The 22099-nt window shown below is 46.4% G+C and overlaps 3 protein-coding genes across 4 annotated transcripts in view; 2 read left to right on the top strand and 1 right to left on the bottom strand.

Moving 5' to 3' along the window:
- The window catches only part of PLOD1 (procollagen-lysine,2-oxoglutarate 5-dioxygenase 1), a 28909-nt gene extending 12946 nt beyond the window's left edge, over positions 1-15963 (bottom strand). Inside the window, exons 1-4 of one of the 2 annotated variants that reach the window (XM_042883022.1) lie at positions 15462-15963; positions 14308-14384; positions 12742-12846; positions 11729-11914 (exon numbers count right to left, since the gene is read on the bottom strand). In XM_042883022.1, the coding sequence (XP_042738956.1) occupies positions 11729-11780 (52 nt within the window). In that variant the 5' untranslated portion in view covers positions 11781-11914; positions 12742-12846; positions 14308-14384; positions 15462-15963. Of the gene's footprint in view, positions 1-3938; positions 4163-11728; positions 11915-12741; positions 12847-14307; positions 14385-15461 lie in introns of those variants that run through there. The other variant, XM_042883021.1, reaches the window with a different exon arrangement.
- KIAA2013 (KIAA2013 ortholog) lies at positions 6568-11326 on the top strand. Its single transcript, XM_042883024.1, has 2 exons — positions 6568-7564; positions 8192-11326. The coding sequence occupies exons 1-2, from the start codon at positions 6592-6594 to the stop codon at positions 9049-9051; spliced, it is 1833 nt and encodes a 610-aa protein (XP_042738958.1). The 5' UTR covers positions 6568-6591; the 3' UTR covers positions 9052-11326.
- On the top strand, positions 14287-19614 carry LOC122186404 (chymotrypsin-like elastase family member 2A). The gene is made up of 8 exons (XM_042883025.1): positions 14287-14358; positions 15432-15520; positions 16260-16357; positions 16755-16883; positions 17576-17712; positions 18381-18526; positions 18658-18810; positions 19450-19614. The coding sequence occupies exons 1-8, from the start codon at positions 14298-14300 to the stop codon at positions 19465-19467; spliced, it is 831 nt and encodes a 276-aa protein (XP_042738959.1). The 5' UTR covers positions 14287-14297; the 3' UTR covers positions 19468-19614.
- The last annotated feature ends 2485 nt before the right edge of the window (positions 19615-22099 follow it).

The raw sequence follows: 22099 nt of genomic DNA, 5'->3' as shown, positions 1-22099 counted from the left end.
AAGCGCTAGAGGTGTTCTCACTGCCCACAAAGCTTCGGCCCCAGAAAGAAAACAGCTGCAAATTCTACTTATTTGCTGCCTGGATTTTCTTGGCAGCAACTCATATCAGAGACTCAGAGAGAAGGGGAAAAAAAAAAAAAAAGGCAAGCATGGATGTAGCTATTGTTTTACTGGAGGAACAAACTATCGTAGGGGACAGAACATGGCAAAGGTGCCCAGAAACGTCAGCATTTGATGGAACAACCCCAAACTAGCTGCAGTGCAAGCAAGACTGTTTTTCTGCTTTTGTATTTGTGCAGCTCAGATCAGAACTTGATCCTGAGTATAAAAGGGGAGATGGTATAAAGATACAATTTCATTGCCCAAATAATGAGATGGAAAAAGAAAATGTAATGTACGGAGCGGGGTTTTTGCGCTGCTTTGGAAAGCTAGAATTCTATTCCTTCACAGAGAATTTGGAGGAGAAACAGTAGAACCACTGTAAGATGCCCACTTGGAAGTCACCCATTCAGTGCAACTGGCTTCCTGCTCCCCACAGAGCTGATGTGTTGTCAGTCAGCATTGACTGGGTACAGAAAAACCAAAGTTCTGCTGAGTGTCATTATTCCCCCCTGTGGATGTTCCAGTTTCTTACTGCACTCCAGAGGCATTTTCCAAATTTTTTTCATAGAATGAATTTAATTCTGCCATCGCTTTCATCTACATTCTCCTCCCAAATTGGTTTCTCATTTCCAGTCCCTTAGAAATGACAAAGCTAAATCCTAAAGTTCTCCTCCAAAAGTTTCTCCAGTGTACCACTGAAATATGATTTTTTGTGGAGGCCCTCGTTTCTTAATTGTAATGACTAAATGCTATATTTCATCTTCATACTTTCACTTAAGCAGGAATTTGTATAGGCTCTGGCAACAGTGTTTGAATATGAATCCTGACCATCTGATTTTAACATCAGAGAATACTAAGAAATTCTGAAATTCTGTTTTCTTGGCTTGAGCGGGCTTCTCTTGGAATGATGATCCTTTCAATGGATCTACCAGATGAACCAGTGCACCCAAACTGATACTGACTGACCTTAGAGAGGAAGGATCCAAGAAGGATCCCAGGCAGACCTGACAAAGTCAGCAAAAGTTAAAAACAAGGTAGAAACTGCTGATTAGGATGAAAGAGAATAGTCCCAAAGAAATTCCTAAAACCTTTTACCTGCATCAGAACACGGAGAGACTGAGAACAGCCAACAGAGAGGTCAGATCTGATTGCATCTCTTTAGTTGTCTATGCACAAAGGGAGTGATAAAAGAAAACGAGTCTTGCATAAGCACAACTTTAAAGGCAGATTTTTAGCTGTATGAAGTGCATTCCTAATTCAGCTCCTGCAGCACACTGCAGTCCTACGCGCCCTGCTCAGTCACAGGGTGCAAACAAATGAGTAAAATATGTATTTCCTTGGGGAATGTGTTAAAGCCATTGGCGTTTCTAGCTACATGATGGCATGAAGAAAACCATGGCACCTTTACTAGCTCTGAGCTTGCAGTTTCTGAGAAAATCTCTCATAGTGCCAACGAGGAGAGGAGCAAACGCGGGCTTGTCAAAAAGGAATGTCAAGACAAACATCAGACCTGAAAGGAGAGGAGAAAGCATATCACGGGATAGCAGAAAACAGCCTGACTGCCACGTAACTAGTTTGGCCTAAACGCTCAGGTACCTCCAATTAAATAAACCAATAATGTATTTTTTGTGCCACCACACCAGAAAGCAACCAACTGCTTATATGTTGCTCAATAGCAGTGCCAAAAGTTTGCTGGAGCAGAAGCCAGAGCAGAAAGCTCCCCTGGATGCACAGGAAGCGGTGTCGTATTTCTAAGACAGAAAAGGTTTTGCTGTGCAGCATGAGAAGCCACTGGTGCATGGAGAGCCAGCACAGTCTCTGCTACCCTCTGCTCCTAGTTACAGATCCCCTTCTCCTTGCTGTTCTGGGGGTACAACTCGAAGAGACATTCAGCTCAGTTTCTCTTCCGAGCAATCTCTGCAGTAGCAAAAGCTTTTCATCCCAAGTGACATTCCTTCAGCCCAGTGTTTGAGACGCTGTGCTGAGTTATGCTGCCTCCACTCCTACTCATTTAACCCTTTTTTCTCTTTCCTAATGATTTTGGTGCAGCTGACCACAGACAGAGCGAGCCCTTTTCGTTCTACCATCACATAGAGGGACTTTGAAACCTCCAAAAAGCAGCCTCGTGCTTCCCCATTTTCCACATAACAGTTAATTTTCACACCCAGAAGTGACACCTATTCTGTTAAGCTGCACCCAAAGACTTTTCAGGCCACACTGGCAATTAGAAATACATTTAATAATGGTACAACTGCAAAATACAAACACAGTGTGGTTCAAGGCAGGACGTGCTGGACTAGGAAGCGGGGCAGCTGGACTGTACAACACTCTGCAACAAGGAACCAGTCTTGCTGTCCCTCTACTTTGCCATCTGTAAAAGGATAACAAAGGACACTCAACACTTCTGTTGTTTGAGCACTACAGATGCTAATCATTCCAAAGGAACAAAGTCTTAGTAAGGAAAGTCTGATATCGACATCACTGTGAAATGATTGGGGTGGGCTTCTGAGTTTTACAGGCTTAGAAAAAATCAGCGACGAGTTCAGCGACAAGAAATTGTACAGTTGTTTATTTCTGCCCTGACTCTACAGGGAGAGCACAGCTGCAGTTCAGGACATGCAATGAGTTTATCCCCAGGCTACACTTCGTGAAAACTCATTGTGCAGCTTCCTGTAAAGATGGTGTCCAAGAAAATACTTTTAGTACTGGGATCAAATAGAAAAACCAAGTGCACAATTTCATGAAATATCCATTTCCCAAAGTTTTTAGGCAACAGTCCAACTGAAAACTACAAATAACTAAGCTTGAAGCTTCTGAAGAGATTTAAAAAAACTTATCAGGGAGAAGACAGGTATCGCTATTCTCGCATTGCTCTGGGGAAGCTGAGGCACAGACATGGCAAGGCATTTTTTCTGAACCCATCAGAAAACAAGAAATTCCAACACTCTCTTCCTAAACACACCTCACTATCTATTCCCAGCACCATTTAATATCGGTGCATTCCAAGAACTTGCTAAAAGCCCAGATGCCGAGAGGTGCGTAGGGAAAGCAGGATGACACCAGGAAGCATTTCTCACTTGCGTTTGGCTAACATTTATCCTAACTGCTGCAGTGACACTGCTTGCATTGTGCTGCTACAGCTACAGCACTCCCAGCCCTCCAGGGGTTCATATTAAACACATTAAGGGAAATATTCTAGGTAACAAGATGAAATCTTCACTGCCACTTCTCTAATGAAGACAGAGATAATTATCCAAACATCTTGGCAGAGTGACAATGTGTGAATCTCTTTGTCAGTCTGGCTGACACTCAATGGCTTCCCTAATTCCCCACTGTTGTACCAATTACTCCTCAGAGCGTGCACATGGATGGATACAAGGATGTTTTAGGAGCACCGCGGATCTCATGGTGAGATCTCAGGGTTCTCATGGCCAGTCTAAGGATCAAAATGCTCCGCTGCCTAATTTTTGACCTGTGTAAGTTCAAAAGCCGCAAGGGCTGACCCAGCTGGGATGCAACCACGGAACTTTACCAACCCGAAATGTTATTCTAGGCTCTCCTCACACAACTCTGAGCAGCCAGTGCCTGTCTGATAACTGAGGCACCCAGGAAGCACGTGCAGACAGCACCCACCGCAGCTGGTACTCAGGGCTCAGCACCAAGCTCTGGGTGCCACCCAGGAACTCAGATAACGCAGTAAGCATTGGCAATGCCTCTGAGCTGCCCTGGGAAGCTGCGGGCGGTACCGGCACCACCAGCAGGGCTGCCCCGCCACTAACCCGGCCTCCAGCTCCCAGTGCAGCCCTCTCCAACCCGCAGCCCCCCTTCCCCCTTACCTTCCTGCTTAGAGCCGCCGCCACCCTGCACCCCGAGCAGCGGCAGCACCACCCAGGGCAGCAGCACCGCCGGGGGCACCATGGAGGCGACTTCCCCGCCTGGATCCCGCTACGGAAACCGACACCGACCGCGGGCGCTGCCTACGGGACGGCTTTCAGGCTCTGCCCCGCTGCGCACAGACCCAGCCGGAGCCTCTGCCACGCACCAGACCCGCCCGGCGGGGACGGGCGGAGGAAGAGGGGAGGGGGGGGTGAAGCGGCTCCTCCTCCCCGCTCCGGCCCCCGCAAGAGGCGCGGAGGCAGCTGGGCCGGAGCCGGGAGAGGCAGCAGGAAGCGCTGGGGCCGAGGGTTGTGCGAAGCGAGAGCAATGCGGGTTGTACAGCCGCGCTGATTTCACGTGGGGTTCGCGGAGCGCTGCTCAGCCGTGCGGCAACCGAGTGTAGTAAGCGTTAATGAAACACGTTCAGCCAGCGCGGGGAAGCGGGAGCTGATGTTCGGCAGGCTTCAGTCTGTGCTGGGCTGAGCTTCGCACAGTCATTAAGCGTTAAAAAATGCACTGCAGAAATTAGGCACAGCTCGGGGCGCTGGAAGCCGTTACTAAATGCCCTCCTTTCATCTGGCATCTCATCCGTTTCCTTCTGGAATACAAAATCTGCTGCTGTGATTTGCCATGCTGCTTTTCTCCAACTGCATCTACTTCCTTCTCTTACATTTCACTCTCCTCGTGCTGGGATTTCTTGTTGCATCCCCGATGATTTACCCACGCTTCATTTCCTAGTTTGTTTTGCCTAACTTTGAGAACAGGCAAAGTGAATCCATCTTATAAAATGATAATCTTCTTTAAAAGAAAGGGGTTCATGGTCATTTTTATATTGCAGTGAAGATATGGCTCAGTGCAGGGAAACCCTGCTGTGATGCAAGCCCGCATACCAGCTGGACTCGGGGAAAGAAACACACACATAGAAGCATAAGAGCCTTTGGTAGGCATTGTCTCAGTTACAAGGAATACACTGCAGCTGTTATTCTCCATGCTTCCTCACAAATAATACCCGCTTTTATTTATTTGCTCACTGAGAATAGTCTTGATTGTCTTCCAAGCACTCGTTTCCACTCCCTCTCCCCAAAGTAGGAATTCCCTCCTAATTGCCCGGCAAACACAGCAGTTCTGAAGCTCAATTGATGAACTGCAGGCAACAACCCAAGGAAATACTAGTTCTCCCTAAGATGGTGATTTCAAGAAACTTCCTTTTTCAATGCTGCCAGTTTTGCTAACTGAAAAAAATAAAATAAATCACTTCCACTTTAGATTTCTGCTGTACTTTGGAAACCCTGAAAAAAAGTTCTTGATAAATCTTCAGCATTGATAAATCTTCAGCATTCTCTACAATCTAAGGTGGAAGCCACAGCAGAGGTGTTCAGCTCTCAACTTCCAAGCTCAGACAAAGTGCTGCGACTCAGGCTATTTTTTTTTCATTGAAGGCTGTTCAATCTCTCCGTTCTAAAATGAAAGCAGTTTTGCAGGCTAGGAGTCGTGAATGCATCATTAACACCACTGTCCTCTGTCTGGCCCTATTTGATAGCTTTGTTTGCATTCTGCAGCCACACCAACCCAGCAAGCACACTTCTTCCCTCTTTCTATGCTTGCACTGCTCTGTGTGCTCAGGCTGGAGTCGGTGCCTGTCTTTTTAAACAGAAGCAGCTGCCAGTGCAGATGTTCCTGTGAGTACGTGCAACACGTGCTCTGCGCAGAGCTGCAACTTCCTAACAGCCCAAGGGAGCTCAGCTTTTAAGGCAGACTCACAACACACCCAACCTCTGTATACGTGATGGATCTCACCCATTACAGTGTGCCACTCCCCATCTCCCTCCCCCCCCCCCCCCCCCCAAAAAAAAAACATCCTTAACCTAAAAAAACCAAACATCTTATTGGCAGGGAGTTGGGAAACGCTCTGTTCTCCTTTGCTGCGCTGAGCCAGGCAGGAATTTCACACTTCGTTTCAGCTCGCAGGGTTTCTGCAGGGTTTGCTACTGTCTTTGAGAGCTGTGCTGGAGTCCAAAGTTTCCCCTGGCCCGTTGTGCACACATCTGTAGGAGCAGACAGGAAACTCCTTGCTGCTGGAGGACGCAGGGATGGCACAAGGCATCATGCAGACCCCGTGTTTGCTGCCGTAAAGCTCCACGACAGCCCAAATCGCACCCTTGGACTCGATGATCCCTGCGGGTCGCAGCACTGCGCCAACCGTCCCGCATCCCGCACAGGGCAGAAAACGTGGCTGGGACACAACGCGCTGTCCCGCATCGGGCTCCGTTGTGCTAACGGGAATCACTAATATGACGGAAAACTGCCTCAGGCCCGCTCCGGGCTGCTTCCATCACTGGATTAACTACAGACACGGCGCCTGTGCTGAACGGAGCCGGGTCACCACGCCAAGCCGCCTGCGGGCCGCTCCTTGAGGCGGGGCCGGGCCGCCCGCCAAAGGCCGAGCAGAAGGCGCGACGCCGCAACTGTCGCAAAGCGCCGCCGAGCGCGGCGGGGCTGCCGTACGGCGCGGCACTTCCGGCCGGCTGCAATGGCGGCGTGAAGGGCCGGGAAGCGGCCGCTGGGGCGCCGAGGCCGGGCCGGGACGGGTCTCCCGCCCCGCCGCCGCCGCTCATGTGGCTGCAGCAGCGGCTGAAGGGGCTGCCGGGGCTGCTGTCCAGCAGCTGGGCGCGGCGGCTGCTGCTGCTGCTGCTCCTCCTGCTTGTCGCCTACTGGTACCTGGGGGCAGGGCGGGCGCGGCACGGAGCCGGGCGGGGAGCGGAGCCCCGCGGCGCCGCCGCCCTCTGCCTGCAGGCGGCCGCTGGCCCCTGGCGGGCTCAGGCCGAGCGCGGCGATGCGCTGCCGCTGCCGGAGGACGAGGCCGGCGACGGGCCGGGCCTGGCGCTGGCGGGTAACGGCTTCCTGCTGCTGGACGTAGCCGCCGGCCGCCTGTGGGTGTCGGCGGCGGGGTCTGGTGGAGGCCCGGCGCTTCCCACCGAGTACCCGGCGCTGGTGCGGCTGAGGGCACTGGGAGGGCGTGGAGAGGCGCGAGCGGCGCAGGCGGCGCTGCGGGACGGGGCCGTGCGGAGAGTGCGCTGCGTGCAGACGGGTGCCGGGCCCGGAGGTGCCGGGGAGTGCGTGACGGTGCGGGAGGAGGTGGTGGCCCATCGGAGCCGCCCGCATCTCTACCTGCACCGCATCCGCATCGCCAACCCTACCGAGCGGGTGGCCACCTTTGAGGCCTCGGCCCCAGCTTCGGCACCTTCGCTGAGCGCCCGCTTTGCTACCAGCTTGGAGAAGGTGGAGGAGCGGCAGTTCCTGCTTTCCTCCGGCCGTCTCCTACTGCCTGGCAGTCCCAAGGTGGTGCTCATGGTGGTGGCTGCTAAGAAGCTTGTGAGCCGGGTGCAGGTGGCACCCAAGTCTACCTTTGATGAAACCGTGTGGTCTGTGGTGTACACTTCGGAGCCCATCGAGGTCTCCAGGCTGGAGGAGACTTTCAGCAAGCTGAGGGAGTCGGCCAAGAAAGAGATGCTGGAGGTGATGCAGATGGGGGTGGAAGATCTTTTCCAGGAGCACCAGCAGACCTGGTCAGACCTGTTCATTTCAGGTAAGGAAAGTGATCCTCAACCTCCAAACAGTTGCTTTAGAGAAGAGCTGAATGCATGGTGACCTGGTTCCTGTAAGGCCTTCAGAGGCACTGGGAAAATAAAATAGCATTCTGAGTTTGGAATCTAAAGTCTGATTTTTGGATGGTCCCAGGTGGAGCCAGGAGTTGGACTCCATGATCCTTTTGAGTCTCTTCCAACTCAGGCTATTTTGTGATTCCACTTAGAAAAGTGGAGTCATCCTCACTGCGTAAAAAAAATGATGTTTCCCACTATAATTCTGGATGCACTGGCTTTCATGTCTGTAGGGACTTCATTGATTTGCCTAGCATGCCAGCTGCAAGATGGGAATGGAGCTGACCTCCAGTTGCAGCATAAAGGACCATCTTTATACTTCTGTAAAATTCTCCATGAAAGTTGAGGACTGTCGTGTTGTTACTCCAGGGATGCTCTTAAAAGATTTTCATGGCCTTGAATAAAAGAATGGCTGCCCAGATAATGCAGGGCTTTGTATTTTACAGCCAGTAATAGATGTTAATAGTGATAGATGTCCCTTTGAAATTTTTCTTGTGGTAAATGTCATATTCACGTATGATCCTTTGACTCTTGGTTATTGCCATTTATTGCAGGGATTGAAATGAGGAAGATCACAGATTCACATACACCATCCAGTGAGACTGTTAACATGACTCTCTACTACATGCTTTCAAGCATGCCAGCTCCTCTGCTAGATCCACTCATTAGCAGTGAAGACAGAGAAAAAATGGAAGCCAGCTTGAACTATGCTGACCATTGCTTCAGCGGCCACGCAACCATGCATGCAGAGAACCTGTGGCCAGCAAAGCTGACCAGCGTGCCCCAGGTCTTGCAGCTCTCAGATCTGTGGAAGCTGACCCTGCAGAAACGGGGTTGTAAGGCTCTCGTGGCAGCCGGAGTCCACGGGCTTATGCAAGGTATGGTGCTCAGTTTTGGAGGTCTGCAGTTCACAGAAAACCATCTTCAGTTTCAGGCTGACCCTGATGTACTTCACAACAGCTATTCCTTACGTGGGATCCATTACAACAAGGATTTGATTAACTTAGCCGTTCTGCTGGATGCGGAAGGAAAGCCCTTCTTGCACGTGTCTGTGAAATTCCAAGACAAGCCAGTCAGACTATATGCATGTGAAGCAGGCTGTATGAACGAGCCCGTGGAGCTGACCTCAGAGGCACGAGGCCATACGTTCCCAGTCATGGTGACTCAGCCCATCACGCCACTACTTTATATATCGACAGATTTGGTCCACTTGCAGGACCTGAGACACACACTCCATCTGAAAGCTATTCTGGCTCATGAGGAACACATGGCTAAGCAGTACCCAGGTTTACCCTTCCTGTTCTGGTTCAGCGTGGCATCCTTAATCACACTGTTTCATCTGTTTCTGTTCAAGCTCATCTACAATGAATATTGTGGGCCAGGAGCCAAGCCTCTTTTCAGGAGTAAGGTGTAAGGCTGCTGCTTTTGGCTGCCTTCCTCTGAGTGCTGTCAGCCTGTTTTTGTCAACTGTGCCTAGGGAGTCTCTCAGATTATGAGGATTTTCAGTCTCTCTTGCAACAAGTGATCTATGGCATCTTGCACGCAGTAGTGTTAGGACAGGGATTGGAGTGGTAGGGCTCACAAATATTGCAGAGAGAAATCCATTGTCGGTCCTTAAACATTCCTAAGGCTGCAGATTAAGGCAGATGCAGCTTTTCTGTCCTTTTCCCACAGCAGCTGTGTCACCAGATAGGTTCCTTATTAAACAGTAAGGGAATACTTAAGCGAGAGCTGCCAATTACTGCTGTGTGTGAGATGTGCATGCTTGTCTGCCTGCTTTCAATGTGTGACTTGTCAAATGAGAACACACAGATGGAAGCTAGTGCTCTTAGGTCAAGGTGCTGACCTGTTGGGACTACTGGTTAACATTTACAAATGCATAGACACTGTGCAATACTCCATCATGCCACATTAGCACCATCATTTTGAGGGTTTCTCCCATTCAGACGACATAGTAGCTGCTTTAAGGAGGGTGCTGAGTGCTTTCACCATGAGTTGGAGGTTCTGACTTCAAGCATCTCCCACTTTGGTGTAAAAGATTTGAAATTCTTGTTTTGAGTAGCCTAGAAAGCCTGGTCACTAGCGAAATCCTAGTCCAGAATAGACACTGAAGTGATTTCTGCTCTTAGGACTGGTACTTTCTGGATGTGTGTTGGTACAAAGCAGGAACAAAACATAATAGAGCTGTCAGAGGAGAAGGTCTGGCTTTGGAATGCCCCGTTTTTCCAAATCATAACATAGAATTTTGGATAGTTAAAGTTGGATGGGAGGGGACAGTCAACAATCTGATGGGTGTCAGCTCAGCTGGTCATTTTCCTGTAAGCTCATGGGCTTTGCAGTGTTCAGATCAGGCCTGATCCCAAGCAGGTCTGAATACCAGCCATCTATTGATGAATGAGAGGGATGGTGTTTCTGGCTGAACAAGCTAACGTGGAAGAGGTAGAACAGATATTTATATCAAAGCCAGCTGCAATTAGAAGCATATGACCATGGTGAAACTTTAGTGCAAAAGGAAGAAGTGGTGGGGAAGTAATTTGAATTATACAGCTGCATCCTGCCACACATCCTGAAATGTACCCTTGACATTATAAAATGGTGGGGTTTTTTGTGTTTTGTTTTGTTTTTTTTTTACTGCTATCTTGTTGCCTTTGTCATCTACAACATTTGCTGTCTGCCTTTTACAAAATTACTTGTTAGCCATTACAACAGGTAACTGTCCCTGACACTTTCTGAGATGCTGAGAAACTTCACAGCTACTCACCAGGGCTGACTTCACACCTCTTCCTTCTTGATATTGCAAAAAGCTTTGCAGTGTATAGCAAACAAGTCTGTCTTAATTAGACCTACTTAAAATGAAGATGGTGCAGAACTCAATTCCAAAACGAAGGATGCAGTGGAAGCTAGCTGGAGCTCAAAACCTCTGTAGCAGTAAGCAAGATTGCTGGTGTTGAAATAGCACCGTTTCATGAATTGAACGGGAATTTCCCGGTGTCCAAGTGAACTTAGTCCTGCTTTCAGCCTCCATTTGCACAAGACATCTGACGATTTTTCAGCTGAGAACAAGGACCTTTTGAAAGCAACAATCCTTTTGTGCCTTGTTAAGAAAGGAATCTGAGACTTGGAACATGTGGTTATTGAAGAGTTTGTCCCAGAATCTTGTGTAACAGACATTTTCTTTTTCCTTATAAGCTGTTGAGTTCCCTAAAAGTAATCCATTTGGTAAAAATACTTGAAGATATACCAAGTCCTTTGATATTTTGATTTGTTTTTTAATTTTACAGGAAAATAAAGAATGATGATTCCCTTTGTAGAGTTAAATTAACTAGAAAATTTCAGCATAACTTCATTTCTGGTGTTTTTTAATTTATTGCTTGAGGGTGGGGGAGGATGTTAATAATTTTGCCTCCAGTTCAGTAATGAGACAGTCAGTTGAACTGTAGGTATCTAAGTGCAGGTAATGTCTTTTCAGCCTTTATGATTGTAGAGTGCAAAATCAGTTTAAAGAAACTGTTTTCTGGACTTAAAAATGCTGATCTGCAGGTTTCCTCTTCTGAACATACTGAGGCTTTGTGCATTCATTTGTTTTGGCTGTGGGGGGAGACATCTCACTTTCTAGTGGTTTAAAGGTTGTTTGGTTTTAAAATACCAAAGCTGTTGTTTCTAAATAAATATTTCTGAATCTAACCTGATCGCTGAAGTGTGGGTTTCTTTGGTCTCTGTTCTCTCCTTCCCTTGCTCTCTGCTCAGTTAGGACAAGCCTTACATTACATCCAAGCCTTACATTACATCAACTACACAAGTGCTTGGGTTTAAAAAAAAATACAGCTTAGGAAACAAAATATAAATGTGTCCAAGCTGGAAACAGGCAATTTTAAAGGCAGAAGGTGGAAAGCACAATAACAGAAACATTAATCTTCATTCCCTGGGCTCCAGGTAACATTGTTCTATCTGGAGGTGTGCAGACCAAGCTTAGGTTTGAAGAACACTCATAAATGGATCACGGATCCATCCAATGGACTACCTAATAAATTGTACATTATCACACGGACAGAGTTATTAGCTATTATGCTTTAACAACACACTGGAAGTACCTGTGCTCTTTCTTACTGAAGCCCCGTGAGCTGTGTAGGTTCTGTGAAACATTCAGCACGAAGACAGGAGCTGTTTCCAAAGCCATCATGGCACTGGGATGAGGTTTTTGACGTACGACAGCAGAGCTGCTAACATACGATGTCCACTGAGCCCAAGAAAGATACTTCAGCCTATTCAGACTAGACCTGGAAAAGACAATGAGCAATTGTTACATAAAGCAGAAACGGAGCAACACACAAAAGTTTTGAGGGGGTTCTCCATTAAAAATGGGATTCTTATTAAACTCCTCCCCAGGCAATGAAATAACTTAGAATTCCTTTACAAAGAGGAAAAGAAAAAAATAAGAGAGAAAAGGGTTTCCCCTAATGTAGCAGAAGATTGCTTGTGAAATGATTGTAAAAATGCTTGGAAAAAAAAAAAAAATAGCCCAAGCAAGTCCATATTTATGCCATACCCACAAAGAAGGAAAACTGAAATAGTAATTGACATCCAGAATTTATACTTAATTTTCATTGTTATTTAATGAAGAGAGAGTGGCAGAACAGTATACAGAAAGCTGCATGGAAGCTGAAAGCACAGTACGTTGTTTCATTGTATAAATTTAGATGTTGAGAGAATTAATTGCTGATTTTTCAGTTTTTTTATAATCTCAATTCTATGGTTGGTTAATCCAGATTTTTGTTTTTGTCACGTGATAAACCCAAAATGCTAGAACAGTTGGGTTGATTCAAATTGAAGTTCAGAATGCAACTTGTTCAAGCACTGTTGTTCATATAATAGAATCACCAAGTTGGAAAAGACCTCCAAGATCATCCAGTCCAACCACGTAAAGCATTGTTTTGGTGGGACAATGCATTCTTGAGAGGGAAAAAGAAACAGCAAAGGATTATATATTTCTGCCTTCCACCATGAAAATGCCCATTTGCTGTACTACAGAAACCTCATTTGCTTCCAGGGAAGTGCCACTGATCTAAGAACTGAAGGGACAGAAAAGAAATAAAGCCTGGCTCACCATGCTGCATCATCCTCCATCATCACAGACAGCTTGTTCTCTGTACTCCTTGTAACATCTGCTCCCAAGCAATCGCAGTTGGTTTTACTGAGGAAGGATGGCGAGCTGAAACACAATGCAACTTGGTTTAGGAAAGAAGATACATTGCCATTCTGTCAAAAAATAAAGCAGACAAACAAAATTTCAAGCAATCATATCATCACACAACAACTAAAGTCTGAAGAGATGTCTGGAAATGATTCCAATCCCACTGATGTGTTCAAATCTCTTTAACATCATTAGCATCTTTATCAATGACGTCGACAACGGAATCGAGTGCACCCTCAGCAATTTGCTGATGACACCAAGCTGAGTGGTGTGGTTGACACGGTGAAAGGAAAGGATGCCATTCAGAGGGACCTCCATAGACTTGAAAGGTGGGTCTGGGTGAACATAATGAGATTCAATAGAGCAAAGTGCAAGGTTTGGCACTTGGGCCGGAGGAATCCCAGGCATCCATACAGACTGGAAGGAGCTCCTTGAGAGCAGCCCTGCAGAGAAGGACCTGGGGGTCCTGATGGATGAAAAACTGAACATGAGCCAGCAGTGTGCATTGCAGCTTGGAAAGTAAATGGGATCCTGAGGTCCATCAGAAGAGGGGTGGCCAGCAGGGACAGGGAGGTGATTGTTCCCCTCTACTGCATCCAGGTCTGGAGCCCCCAGTACAAGAAGGACAGGGAGCTGTTGGAGAGGGTCCAGAGGAGCCACAAAGATGATCAGGGAACTGGAGCACCTTCCTGATGAAGACAGGCTGAGGGAGCTGGGCTTGTTCAGCCTGGAGAAAAGAAGGCTGTGGGGTGACCTCATTGTAGCCTTCAGTACCTGAAGGGAGCCTGCAAACAGGAGGGGAATCAACTCTTGGAAAGGGGAGATAACTGCAGGACAAGGGGAAATGGATTTAAGTTGAGGGAGGGAAGATTTAGGTTGGATGTCAGGGGGAAGTTCTTTGTTGTGAGAGTGGTGAGGTGCTGGAACAGCTGCCCAGAGAGGCTGTGGATGCCCCATCCATCCCTGGAGGTGTTCAAGGCCAGGCAGGATGGGGCCCTGGGCAGCCTGGTCTGGTATTAAATGTGGAAGTTGGTGGCCCTGCATGTGACAGGGGGTTGGAGGCTCATGATCCTTGGGGTCCCTTCCAACCTGGGCCATTCTGTGATTCTGTGAAGTCTATCACTGTCTGATTACACATCAGATAGCATTACTGCTCACATACTATTCAGTGTTAGAATAACTCATTAATGTTTTCATACAGGAAACACATTCTGATGAATTTTCAAGGCAATGGGAAAACAAACAACTGCTATAGATTACATGCAAGTCAGTTGAAATTGCTTTTAGCCAAAGTTTTATATTTAGCCCAGATTCAAGGTCAATCTATAGGGTTTTTTTTTTTTCCCTTCCTTTAAGCATTTGTGCATATAAAAAATTATCCCACAGTTTTCCATTGGTGTCAGGACATTCACATATTCACGTCTCCAGGAGGTGAGATATAAAACAAGCTGTGAAGCAGAGCCCACAGCATGCAGTTACCTGGCATCATGCTTGGAATCCTCTTTGCTGTGCTGACTCTGGCAGCTGCAGGTATGTGCTCAATTTCAATACCAGTTCTAAAGAAAAAAGTGAATTAAAATCTAATAGCAGCTTTCCTATTTTTTTTTTTTTTTAAAGCAGAATAAGACAATTAATTAATTGCTTTTGTTAAATAAAAGGTTCAGAATGGCAGCTAGGTACTAAGTTATTCTGTTCATATCACAGAAGTTCAAGGAGCACCACTGCTCTCAGCCTGTAACAAGAAGTTATTTTACTTAGCTTGAATGCTCTGTAACACAGTCAATCCATGCCAGATTGCTTTGCATGTGCTATGAGCTATGAGCTGCATCTCAGTTGATTCATGAGAATTTGGTTGAGCCAACATGATTTGATTACCTGCCAGAAAACAAATAGGCTTTATATAACATTGCTCAGCCTTGACTGATGGCTGTATCTTCACCTGTATTACATCCAATTGTAGGCTGTATCTCTGCCTTTCAACAGAATAACAGAATCACAGAATCACCCGGGTTGGAAGGGACCCCAAGGATCATGTAGTTCCAACCCCCCTGCCTAGCAGGGCCACCAAACATACACATTCAGATCAGGTTGCCCAGGACCCCGTCCAACCTGGCCTTGAACACGTCCAAGGACGGGGCATCCACAACCTCCCTGGGCAGCCCGTTCCAGGGCCTAACCACTCTCCTAGTAAAGAACTTCCCCCTAACATCCAACCTAAATCTTCCCTCCTTCAACTTGGATCCATTTCCCCTAGTCCTGCTGTTGTCAGCCCTTTTGAAGAGTTTACTCCCCTCCTGGGTGTAGGTTCCCTTCAGGTATTGATAGGCTGCAATGAGGTCACCCCGCAGCCTTCTCTTCTCCAGGCTGAACAAGCCCAACTCCCTCAGCCTGTCCTCATAGGTGAGGTGCTCCAGCCCCTGATCATCTTAGCCGCCCTCCTCTGGACCCTTTCCAAAATCTCAATGTCAACGTTCCATACAAACACTGTCTATATTAAATCAACAAACAAACCATAAGAACAACCAACCAACCAACCCAGCCTCTCTTACAGAATTCTTTTTCAGTTCCTACTCTTAAAACACAAATCTTTGTATGTTTTCCAGCCCTTGGCTGCGGGGTTCCTGCCTACCCACCTGCTGTGTCTCGAGTTGTTGGAGGAGAAGATGCAAGACCATACAGCTGGCCCTGGCAGGTGAATCCTTCTGTTCTTCCCTGAAATTATTAGAGTTGTAATACCTTGCATGCCACAGCTTGCTGCTTAGAGAGGTCTTCATGTTCTCGCAGTAGACCAGCCCGTATTTAGCGGGAATACAGTAAAATTCAGTGGAGAATACAATGCCTACTGGAACACAGTTGTACGTTGAGTTAACAAATTGATTTTTGAAGAAAACAAAATGTTCTGTTTGGACCAGGCTTGAACTTTGGGGAAAAAAAACCCCAAACATTAAAAAATCAAACTTTTGAATGGTAGGAAAGGAGGAAATCCTTCTCCTGAGGACAGGAAGTCCTGAAAGGAGGTTGTGGTGAGGTGGGGATTGGCCTCTTCTAGGTGACAGCAATCGGATGAGAGGTAATAACCTCAAGTTGCACCAGTGGAAGTTCAGGTTGGGTATTAGGGAAAACAACTTCTCTGAAAGAGCAGTGATGCAGTAGCACAGGCTGCCCAGGGAAGTGATGGGGTCACCATCCCTGGAGGTGTTCAAGGAACGTGGAGATGTGGCACTGGTGGGCAGTACTGGCGGTAGGTGAAGAGTTACACTAGGTACTCTTAGAGGTCTTGATGGTTCTAAGATTCTTCAAAACTCTTCTAGCTTAAAGACCTCCCATTACCTTCAAGTAGCAAGTTGTGATACATGTGCTGGAAGAAAATGCAACATTGGAAAAATCAGCAAGCAAAAATCTGAGCCTTGCTTGATATCTGTTGATCCTAGGCCTCTCTTCAATACCAATCAAGTAGTGGTTGGCATCACACCTGTGGAGGAATCCTCATTGCAACCAACTGGGTATTGACAGCTGCACACTGCATCAGGTAAACCATTGAGTTAAAGTCTGTGCTCATAAAGCAATGCTTGACTGGAGACAGACGAAGAAAAAAACCCAAACATATTAATGCCAGTTCTCTCCTTCCCATGGAGTCAAGAGCTCTGTGTTTTGTCCACTCTTCATACTACAGGAAAGTATAAGAAGGAAATGATCAGGTACAAATGTGCTGCCCCATCATCAAAATTGTTTCCATGGAGACAACCCAACTGTGGTCTGTTATCATATGTCCTTGAATATGTGCATCCACTACACACTGGTTATGGCATCAGTAGGTGGTAGAGGAGGTCATCACGTGGAATAGGAAGAGTTGGCTGCATGTTATTATTGACAATTTGATAATTCAGTAACTAACACAGCTGAACTTTAGTTCTTTTCTTGTCCAGTTCTAGCAGGAATTATCGAGTGCTTCTTGGAAAATACAACCTAGCAGCTGAGGAGGAAGGATCTGTCACAGCCTTCCCAGAAAAAATTGTTGTCCATGAGAAATGGAATTCATACAGCGTTGCAAGTGGGTAAGTTGGTGGAAAGTGTTTATTCACCTACAGGAAGCAAAGCAAAACTTCAAAAACTTCAAAATGTTTGCTCCAGACTGTACCTTTCCTCCTCAAGAGAAGATAAAGAGCTTCCCATATTAATTGCTAATTGATTAATTGCATTTTCAGCTGCCATTCTGCATGTTCATGTTTTGATGAGAAACTGCTATTCTAGGCAATAATTTTCTTCATAAAGCAGGAGGGAATAAATTGATCAAACAATTTAAAAACCATTTTGAACATCTTGCATGAAAGACATAAACATGGAGTATGATCAATTAAATGGTATTAATACCCTCGTAGGGACTTTGAAGGACTCCTGTGCATGCTGGTGGGTTGAGCACATTAGCAAAAAAACCATTTCACTTTCCAGGTGCCTGTAGTTGGTTCTCACACATGCATCTGTTTTTGGTGAAGAGAACCTATAAAGGAAACATTCCAGAGGGCTGCCAGCACGAAAGTGGGACAGCTCTGCAGGGAACAGTCTTCCAGTGCATGGATTTCCCCACTGTTTTAAGGGTGGAGGAATCTTTACTGCTTGTGCAGTGGCCTCTTTTGCTCCCTTGCATCTCTTTTTTTAAATAATTTCTTTTTGTCGTTCTGCTGTCTCTTAACTATTTGCAATCCTCTTTGTCCCCTCACCCCTCTCACAAGTGTTCATATGACCACAGGAATGACATTGCTTTGATCAAACTCACCGAACACGTTGAATTGAGCGACAAAATCCGGCTGGCCTGCCTCCCTCCTGCAGAAAGCATCCTGTCATCCAACACTGCCTGCTATGTGACGGGATGGGGAAGACTGCAGAGTGAGTAGTGGGAGATGGGCAAAACTGCAAAACAAAGGCCTTCAGCACTGCCATCTTCCTCGGGATTGACTGGAAAAAGGTTGTTGGTGATGATCAAGATCCCCTCAAACCCAAGTTCATCGGTGCCCACTTCGCTCACCATATGAATTTTCTCTGCCTTTCAAGCTTATTTTCCTTGTAATGGATCTAGTAATGCACTAGAGGGCCCTTTAGTAGGTTTTCAGCAGCTGTTCTAACGTGAATATTAACAGCAGGTTGGGAATTCTCTAATCCTGATACACTCTGCTGAGTAACTGGAAAGACACATAAGGGAATAGATGTAAAGAGAAATCCCAGGGGCTTCAGCAGAAGCGTCAGCTCAAGCAGCAGTTCCCAGAGCAGTAAGCAAATTCTGAACAAAGAAGAGCCCTTTGTTTCTCTAACAAAGAGACATTAATAAGTGAAACAGAAATTCCTGGTAAGTCACAGCCTTTTTTTTTTTTTTTTTTTTTTTTTTTTTTTTTTTTTTAAATGAAAGAATGCAGCTAAGGAATGAATTATGCAGCCCAGATGAAGTTTCTTACCTGGAGGAATAGTACCCGGATCCTGGGAGAAACTTAGCAATGCACTTTTGTTCTTCCTTCATTGCCAGCTGGTGTCATGACTCCTTTGTGTCTGTTACTTCCCAGCAAATGGAGCTCTCCCAGATGACCTGCAGCAAGGGCTGTTGCTGGTGGTAGATTATGCAACTTGTTCCAAGTCTAGCTGGTGGGGAAGCTCAGTGAAAACCAACATGGTGTGCGCTGGTGGAGATGGAATCACCTCCAGTTGTAACGTGAGTCCAGAGAACACCAACCTTAGGGTTTGGTTTGACACAACCAGGCCTGATGGAAAGGAAAGCCTAAAACACAAGGAAGAACTACTCACACTATGACTGCCATTAACTGCATTTCCTCTTCTTCTCAGGGGGATTCTGGTGGCCCACTGAATTGCCAAAATGCAGATGGCGTGTGGGAAGTGCATGGTATTGTCAGCTTTGGCTCTTCTCTTGGCTGCAACTATTATCGGAAGCCTTCTGTCTTCACCCGGATCTCTGCTTTCGACAGCTGGATCAAGGAGGTAAAGCTCAAGGCCTTGCTACTAGAGAATAATGACACCTGACAATTTCTAAGGTCACTACTGGAGGACCAGGAAGGGAAAAATATATCTTAAAGCTGTGTCTTCTCAAGGAAAACTACCTGAACAATTATTTGACAGTTATCTGATGGACAGCTCTGCCATCTGCTCAGGGAGCTGTATCACTTTTGATTCAACTGGTTCTTTTACACACAAGCAGCTATCTCTGTAGGTAGGTCCTTACCAGCATGAAAATCAACCCCAAAGCAAAAATAAAGCATCCTCTTTGCACTTAGGTATTTAAGTTATTTCCACTTTTACATAAGTCTTGATGTTTAGAAATGCATTTTTCCTTCAGTCTAGAGATTGATTTATACTCATTAGGAGTTTGATTGGTGCAACTTCAGAAGTGATTGGTACCTATCAATAACACTAATTGTTACAGTCGCATCCTAGAAGGCAATGCATGATGCTCAAATCTGGAGCACCACCTGTTTTATAAGATAACAGAAACCCTAATTTCAAGAGTGGCCAAGGAGCAAAAACCTTGTTTCAGTTTTGTAAATCCCGCATCCCAAACACAACACACACTGCTCACAAATAGCTGGCTCTCATGGTCTGATCTGTGCCACCTTTTTATAGGTTATAGAAAACAACTAACCCAGGGAGACCTGCATGACAGATGAGAGCAGTGCCAAGAACAACAGTTTGAATAAAGTCATAATCATGACACCTTTGATCACAGATAGCTGGGAAATTACGCTTTTCACTGCAATAAACACTGTTTTTTGCAACATGAAAGAAAAACACGTGTCTCTGTCATTTCTTCTTGCGCATTGTCAAGAGCCAAGCACGTATTTCGCGATAATGCTGAGGACCTTTTAAAGCCTTTCCCCTACCTTGGGCTGGAGCTTGATATTCCCTGGGGGGTGCGAGCCTGCTGTGAGAAGAGCGAGGATCAGAAGAGTGGAGAGCCACAGGAACAACTCTGAGGGTAGAGGGGTGAGGAAGCAAAGCACTGGCATAGCAGGAGGTGGGCAGGCAGCAGATGGGATCTGAGCGGGACGCAGTGGGACCAGCAGTGGAGATGCCCGGTGAGAAGGCAGCACGGGTGCCAGCAGGTCAGCACAGGTGAGTGTGGCAGCACTGCAAAGTGCTTTTACAGACAGCACCCCGTGACACCCGGGGGTGTCGGGGTTCAGCAGCAGGAATGGTCAGATGCAGCAGTGGGCGCTGGCAGCATCGCTGCAGATCTCTCTCCTTCCGATCAGCAGCCTGGTTCCTTGTTGGTGCTTTAGCAGTTGGAGAGGAAGGTTGTTTGGGTGCTTCATTGTAACATCCTGAGTTGTTTGTGTGAGCATCATTAAGGCAGGGTTGTAAACGGTTAACTGAAAATTGTTAAGAGGTTATTTTGCTGTGTAGACTGGGTGTCAGTTACGAGTGTTACGGAAGAGAAGAGGTAACCATGAGGCTCAGACAACAAATATTACAGACAAAAAAGTAACAGATGGGGATGTGTACTCCTGTAAAAACTGAAACAGAACTGAAATTTGAATAATTTCCCCCTTGAAATATTTGGACAACAAAGTGGAAATATTTAAGCATATTTTATAAGCATTTAAGCATATTTGAACGTATCAACGCAAATCATCCATTTTCTGGAAATTCCCCATTAAGAACAAATTCCAAAAGTTTTGGTCACAACTTTGATCAAAAATTTTAACAGTTGCAGATCACAACCACTGAAATCACAGAGCCGTTTTTTCATGGGCTGCTTTGAGGTTTAGACAGGAGCTCCACAGGGAATAAAACACTGCAAACACTCATATCTCTCTTCATACTCACAGGAGAATGGCACGATCCCATCCCAGCATCACAAGAACTGTCTCTTTTCCACCATTTTCTTTTAAAAGAAAGCATCGGAAGGAAAAAAATACGAGCAAATATTTCTTTCAATAATGTACAGCTAATGCTTGATCCCTTTGCTTCGTTTCAGGATGTATCACTGTTAGCTCCAGCCATGTTTTTGGGAGCTGTAAGAAATACCACCATGATCAGACTCCCCTGCCACATTCCACCCCTCTTTTCCTTCTTTCTTTCATTTCTTTCTTTTAGATATTCTTCCTTTTCCAGTGCTGGTGGTAGAAAAACAGCTCAAAGGATCCTGCTGGCATGCGTGGTCTCCCTCTGCAGCCTCCTTGGAGCTGTTTCCTTTGATCTGAGCAGCAGCTTGGAAGCATGGAGAAGCACAGGGAAGGCCCTTCAGGAACTTGCCTCCTGTGAAACCCTTTGGGCCATTCGCCTCATTTCTCTGCTGCAGGAAGAAAGGCACAGCTGGCTGTTCCCAGCAGCACACAAGAGGAATACATCATTTCATGCTCAGCTATTAGAGAATCTGAACTCCCTCTGCAAAGCAAGCGAAGCAGAACTGTCTTGTGAGGATTGTCGATGCAAGAAGGAGAAAATCTCTACCTGTAGGCTTTACATCATTGACATGAGACAGAGAATGAATAGCACAGGGGGTAGTGAAGCCAGCGAGATGCTATCTGGAGTGATTTCTGAACTGCTGGGGCTTTTTAGCAGTCCCCATGAAGACCTCAAAGCTGTGCGACGTAATCCTGACTGGGCAGACATAGTGGCTTTTAAACTCATCTTTCTAATAGGAGAAGCTGTGCTGAAAGCTCAGTTAATGCCAGTATCCGTCAGCCTTCAAACAACACTGCATCAGCTTGCAGCCACTCTCAACTATGCTGTCTTCTCATCAGAGAGTACACAGAAGTGCTGGAGGGATAACGTCAACCAATCGCTTCATTTCACCTCCTCTGAAGGGATCCATTTTTTCATCCCATTCCTGGGCTCGGATGAGTTTGCCTCCATTGAAGCCTTGCTGAAGGGACTCCTAAACATGCAGAGCTGCCTCCTGCAGAGGGGACAGGAAAAGCTCATCAAGAAATCTAAAGAAATCCTGTTCACAACGAGCCTGAAGATCAGCCTGCTAGTGATAGCCTGCCTCATTTACCCCATAACCCTGATATTCTTCAAGCAAATGACAGATTGGATTCACAACTATGCCAGGAGCCTCAAGGAAAAGACACAGGACTTGAAACGGGAGAGGCAGCTGGCTGAGGATCTCCTGCACCAGATGTTACCCAAATCTGTGGCCAAGCAGCTAAGGAAATGCCAAAAAGTCGAGGCAGAAAATTATGATCAGGTAAATCTAGTCTGTGCTAGCAAATGGAAAAAGCTGCTGACACCAGGGGTGGGAAAACATTCAGAAAGAGAGCACCTACCT

Source organism: Lagopus leucura, unplaced genomic scaffold (assembly GCF_019238085.1).
Source record: "Lagopus leucura isolate 7727_CA_CO unplaced genomic scaffold, USGS_WTPT01 Super-Scaffold_100037, whole genome shotgun sequence".
Classification (NCBI taxonomy): Eukaryota; Metazoa; Chordata; class Aves; order Galliformes; family Phasianidae; genus Lagopus; species Lagopus leucura.
This window is presented reverse-complemented; position numbering and strand designations above follow the sequence as displayed.

Coding starts and splice junctions, on each gene's coding strand:
- LOC122186404 (XM_042883025.1), top strand. CDS start 14,298: ATGCAGTTACCTGGCATCATGCTTGGAATCCTCTTTGCTGTGCTGACT. Junction 16,884..17,575: donor TCATACAGCGTTGCAAGTGG/GTAAGTTGGTGG, acceptor ATATGACCACAG/GAATGACATTGCTTTGATCA. Junction 17,713..18,380: donor GGGATGGGGAAGACTGCAGA/GTGAGTAGTGGG, acceptor GTTACTTCCCAG/CAAATGGAGCTCTCCCAGAT.
- KIAA2013 (XM_042883024.1), top strand. CDS start 6,592: ATGTGGCTGCAGCAGCGGCTGAAGGGGCTGCCGGGGCTGCTGTCCAGC. Junction 7,565..8,191: donor GTCAGACCTGTTCATTTCAG/GTAAGGAAAGTG, acceptor CATTTATTGCAG/GGATTGAAATGAGGAAGATC.